The sequence below is a fragment of the Arvicola amphibius genome, chromosome 4 (assembly GCF_903992535.2).
Source record: "Arvicola amphibius chromosome 4, mArvAmp1.2, whole genome shotgun sequence".
Classification (NCBI taxonomy): domain Eukaryota; kingdom Metazoa; phylum Chordata; class Mammalia; order Rodentia; family Cricetidae; genus Arvicola; species Arvicola amphibius.
The window spans coordinates 11,509,419-11,515,418 of record NC_052050.1 but is presented as its reverse complement, the minus strand read 5'-3'; the positions used below and the strand labels follow the sequence as shown (position 1 = coordinate 11,515,418).

At 31.7% G+C, this 6,000-nt stretch overlaps 1 protein-coding gene across 1 annotated transcript in view; it reads right to left on the bottom strand.

Moving 5' to 3' along the window:
• Positions 1-3,410: 3,410 nt before the first annotated feature.
• Abca5 (ATP binding cassette subfamily A member 5) overlaps positions 3,411-6,000 on the bottom strand; it is a 73,303-nt gene continuing 70,713 nt past the window's right edge. Inside the window, exons 37-39 of the mRNA XM_038327998.1 lie at positions 5,745-5,824; positions 4,405-4,460; positions 3,411-3,701 (exon numbers count right to left, since the gene is read on the bottom strand). Coding sequence (XP_038183926.1) covers positions 3,594-3,701; positions 4,405-4,460; positions 5,745-5,824 — 244 coding nt within the window. The 3' untranslated portion in view covers positions 3,411-3,593. The remainder of the gene's footprint in view (positions 3,702-4,404; positions 4,461-5,744; positions 5,825-6,000) is intronic.

Here is a 6,000-nt window from a genome sequence, read left to right as displayed (position 1 = left end):
AATATGTATTCACTATAAATAAATTACTGCTGTTTGTATAAAATACATTTAACATAAAAAAATAAACCTAAGTTTAACTTTAAAGTACAGACATGGTTAAATCACAATTCTTGCCAACATTTTATTATCCCTTACTTAATACCGGTCCTTAAGGGATAATACTATTTTAGTTACAGAGTGTAGCTTCAACTGTTAATTTAAGTCACACATATAATTATGAACACTAAGTAACAAAGAATCCATTTCAGTAGAGAAAATAAAGTTTGTCATAGATTTTTAGCTCTTAAAGTTTATTATTAATAATACAAGCACATTCATTTTTTAAGGGCAGCATTGAGACTTGCTTACACACAATACATTATGAATAGAAAATAAGTAAATTTTTTTACCTTATAAGAATAGCTGATACAAAAATAATTCACCTGAGAATACATTTTCATTTTATGTAATATGCTATTTTCAAGGAAAAAGATGGAAAACCAATGTTAACAGTATTAAAAATACATTAAGAAAAGGTTTTCACTATCTTAAAAAAATCAGTGCCTACTACTATATACATGAAAACATATGATGGTATTTTAACAAAAGCAAACAGTGAAATCAGAATGAGACATTGAGTGGCCAACAAAATCATGAAAGCAGTAACGCTACCCTAGTAAAATTAGTTGTGCTCCTCTAAGATGCTTTAGTACTAGCAGCCAAGCATTTCCTTACCATTATTTAAGTACCTATCCTTGTTTTAATAGAACACAAGATCTTACAGAGAAAAAAAATCAGTTCATCATTCTACCTAAACCCATTCTAAAAACAGTCACTGAAAGGTGTGGTGAAATAAATTACTGGAAAAAAGTTTTAATGGTGAAATCCAAAACTGACTAAAAATAATTTTTGCCAATTAAATATAAAATAATTTTTGAAAGAAAAACCCACTGCTTTTTACTAAAAATAAGGTGAGAGTGGGGAAGGAGCCACACAAAGTAAAACTCAGAGCACTGAGAATGCTTTTCAACTGCCACCAACTGATCCTCCGCTGAGGACAGCACCGCCTTCCACATTCAGCCGCTCAGTAGAGCTTCGCCTTGATTCTACTTCTAATATTTGATCGCAGATGGAAAAGATAAGGCAGGAGGTGATGCTGCTGCTTGTATTCATCTTTTGCCTAACAAATAGTTACCTGTTTACTTGTATTGATGTGGAACGAAGTTCTGAGAGCAATAATTTAAGATATTTTAAAATAAACATATGTGCAAAACAAACTATACACTGCAATATGATTAACTTCTATGTGACTTTCTGTCTACTTTTGTCCCAGTTCATTAACCCTTGCTTTAAGAATTGTTTAAATGTGAAATTGTTTAAATTGTATTTCTTGAGTCAGTTACTACTTTAATAAGTTAAAGGAGTGAGTAGATATAAACTTCCAAAAGAAAAACTTAATTCATGACCAAAATGCATTTCCCCAATGTGCCATCACTAAAAGCTCTATTCAAAGGTCTTATCTAAAATTTGACAAAAATTTGTGCTATGTACAGAAAAATAAAATAACTGGATGAACACAACAGACAAGAAAATGATTAGACAATATAATCTCAACTTTCACCCCCTAAGAAGAACTGTACTTTACACTATCAGTAAACAGCAATAGACTGACACATCTATATGGAAGAGCAGGTGATAATGGTTCACCATATTTATGAAATAACTCTTTCCTAGAATGGTCAAATGCTTCAAAACAAACCAACAAACAAAACTGACCTTTTTCAGTAACTGCCCGAGTAAACTATAAATACAGTTTGTTTGGTTTTTATGTTTGTTTGTTTGTTTTAAGGGTATGTTTTCTAGGTTACAGAGTTACAAAAATCACATCCCAAAAGAAAGGTCCAAAGTACTTAAATACTAAAAGATAGCTCTTCGGGTTTACGGCACCATTTAGCAGTGACTTGCTTAGAAAATACAAAGTGCTATTTATAATTTATCAGCAAAGATAAACACTTCCTCTTAAATATGTCTTGACTATATTTGTCATGTAGTAATCATTAGCTAAATGTAAGATTCTAAAGAATTCAAAACTATAATTTAGTCTCTGAAGGCAAGCTACTGCCAACGAAATCTTAAGAGAACTTGGCTATGGGTCATAAAATTCAAGCCGACTTGTCGGATGGCTCATTTAGAATAGAGTACCTCTGAGATATGAGACTAACCAGATACCTTTGAGAAGATGGACAGGAATTGTCAAAGCAATGGAGGGAAGTGTTGGTCATGTACCTTGTACTGAGAAAGGAACACTTAAATTAGCCTAAAACCACAGGTGTTTCATTAACCAACAGGATAAAAGTTCACTAAGTCTTCCCAACACTAAATAATTAATAACTTCATTGAAAGTTTGACTAAAGTAAGTTAGTAGCAAGCCCTCTGTCCTTGAAATTGTTCTTTATGTCTGTAATGCACAAGTTATACCACAATGTATTTGTTTTTGCAAAGCTAACATTTTAACAGATTAAAATATAGTATCAACTACCATCATTTATATTAGCATACCTGTCATATATGAGTCATACAATATTTCTAAGATTATCATATATTTAAAATCTGTCATAAGGGTGAAACTCTGATTTTTATATCTTAATTTAATCCCTGAAGGAGTTACTATATTCTATCATGTTCTAAGGTGATTAGAAGGTGACCTTTTAAAGAAATAGATACACTGATACATTGATTTACTTAAGAGAAAATCAAGTAATAAAACTTAGCAATAGAAATGGTCATCCAATAAATTTCTTATCTAAGAATAAAATCGAGCATGCCCTTTGTGAGGAAGGCGGCAAAGCTTTTTGTTTTTAATCTTCATCAGGAGTCTGGGGGAAGAGACAGACTAATTCTCCTCCCTCTACAGGCACTGTCACCATCATTTCGGAGAACCAGACTGTTACATACTAAGACTCTAGTCATAATCTTTTTGTGAATTACGATCACCAAAATACATTGAATTTTAATGTGGGCAAAAGAAACGTAACTTGAAACATATAACTGGCCATACTGAAAATCACTTATTAGAATAAGACTTTATTCTACTTACTATGATTAAGGACTGCCACCTAGTGGATGTACTCCTCATCCCTGAACTTTTGCAGATGCCAACTTCCTCAAGAGTTTCTTTTACAAATAAATTTTAAAGGAAAAGCCAAGTTTCTTCTTTGTCTTAATTCTCATTTCTATTGATTAGTCACATATTGGTCTTTTAAAATTAGCACTGGAGAAATATAAAATTATGTAAGATAATATAAACTTACATATTATTTAGAATTATTCTTTCATAATTTCTTTAAGCTGCTGAGAAATATTGTTTTGTGAAAAGTGGAAAAGCTGGCATATTGACTACATTCAATATACTTCAGACATAAACATGCTGCTTGACAATTACACACAAATTTATTTAAAGGAAAGCAAAACAACAATAGCATATAAATTAAGGAGTTTAAGAAACTTCCAAGTGCTTCCATGTTCCTTCAACTACTATTCAAGTAATAAAATTTTAAAATCAGTTAAAAAAGAATAAATAAATACAATGTCAGTAAGCAGTGTGCAACAAACATTCAAAACACTACTCTATCTTCCTGTGTTCTTTCCCACCAAAGTGTGCTGTTCAAAGTCCCACAACTATTATCTTCTTCTTCTTGTTCTTTGGTAAGTTCAACAAAAACCTAGATAAGAGGGAAAAAAATATTCCATAATTCAAAGGACTTTTAACTGTTAGACATGATACAATGCCTTAACTATTAAAAAGTATCAAGAAATTTATTGATATTAATACTATTTGAGCAAATCAAATTACATCCATTAGATACAAAGACAACTGTATACTTAAAGAATTAACAAATTATCTGATTAATATATCAAGTATTTTAATACTGAATACTACCATGAATTTTTTCAAGTATTTACAAAGATGAGTAAAAACTTATTCAAAATTAACAAGATAAAATTCACTTGAATTAATTGTTCAATATTGTATGTATATATCAAACCATCACACTGTACTCAATAAATGTAAATAAAGTGAGTTTTCAATTAAAGGTATTTAAAAATAAAATTGAACAAAAAGCTAAAGTTGTAGTTATAACTGTAATTATAAATGGGAGTGGTGAGAAGACTCAGCTTTGAAAAGTCCAAAGACCTAAGTTCAATTACCAAGCCCCACATGGTTGAGAACTGATTGCTACAAATTGTCCTCTGTCTCACAAAATGCTGCGGCCCTTGTATACTCACACCCACACATGAAATAAGTACATTCTTAATTACATAATTTTAAATGTCTATACTATCACTCCAAAATACAACCCTAAGCAACTGCTAGTAGACACACCTAACTATGTAGTAATCTTTTCTAATTTGACTTTACAGTACCTGTTCCAGTGTGGCTTGAGAAAAGCTATATTCTTCAATGGCAAAGGTGTGTTTTGCTATTAAAAGATAAAAATAGCATTTTTTTCAGTGATATTTTTAAGGAATGACATGGCAATAACTTGTAAGGTATCTGATCTGTTTTGAAAAACTCTGTCAACAAGTCATTCAAAACTGAAGCTGTGTTAGTATTCAGGCATCTGCACTGGCCTGACTACTAAGAGCATCTCCTGTGCACAGTCACTGCAGTCCCTTTTGAAAGGACCCTGTCCGCCTCCCATCTCTCTCTTCTCTCCCCTCTCCTCCTCTCCTCTCCTCTTCTGCTACTCCTGATCCCCTTCCCCTTTTCCCATTCATTTTTCCCCAATAAAAACCCCTCCACCTGAGGTCTGTCTTTTCTCTCACGTACATATATATATATATATATATATATATATATATGTATATGTATGTATATATATGTGTGTAATGAGTCGTCAGAAGAGCAGCCCGCTTTTTGTTTACACACATATATATAAATTTGCTAACAGAATATATATATATATATATATATATATATATATATATATCAAGCTGCCCAAACGTTATTTCCCTCAGTCTCATTCTTTCTCTCTCCTATGCCCACTACCGATTCTCAGCTCTAAACAGTCAGGATTAATGCTACTTGACCTAATTCACATTTTCTAACTCATCTCCACTTTCCCTCCTATATCTCCTTCCTCATTACTTTTTTGTTTTATTATGATGTCAGATCTCTACCCCTCCCCCATTCTCCAAACTCTACTATATAGTCTGTTCTTGATTCTTAAATTAGATTCTGACCATTGGCCATTGTAAGCTTTCCTACACTCACTTCAAATCCCTTTGCAATACAATCTAATACCATATTCTGTTAGCAAATTTATTCCTTTAATCAAAAAGACATTATGAGGAAAGTAGAAATTTCAGAATTAATAATTAGTCTACAGCTATCATGGTGATTCTGTCCTATTTAGAATTCCCACAGAGAATGATAAAAATTCTATATATGTTTCAATTTTTTTACATTTCTGAGAATTACTTACATGAGTACTGAAGTTGTATTATTATACTCCCTTCTCTCCCCTCAAGTCCTCCTGTGTCTCCCATTCCCTCTCAAATTCCTGACCACTTAATTCTTTTTTAATTATTGTTACATATATGTATTAGTACACACATTCATGTTTACTTATCTTAGAATAAAATAATGAAAGATGTTATTATTTGCTACAACTACAACAATAATCTGGCTCCAGTTCTACACTTCCTAAATAGAATCCTTCCATTATTCGAAACTATCTTACAATATTCGCAATGCTACTTGCCTTCTTCCAACTTAGCAAAGGATTGTGAGAGGGACTGAACATCTTCTTTAGGAATTTTAAAGGCCAAAATAGAAGAAAAGCTGAAAAACAAAGATAAATACAGAAAAAAACGAAACTCAACTACTGTGTATGTCTGAAAGCCGAAGTTTAATTTTTTTAGATTCAAATTCAAATTCTAAAACTATACTTTGTTATTCATTTTCCTAAAAATTTGTGTAAAATGCCAGGGTAATATCATGCAATTGTAACTATGAAG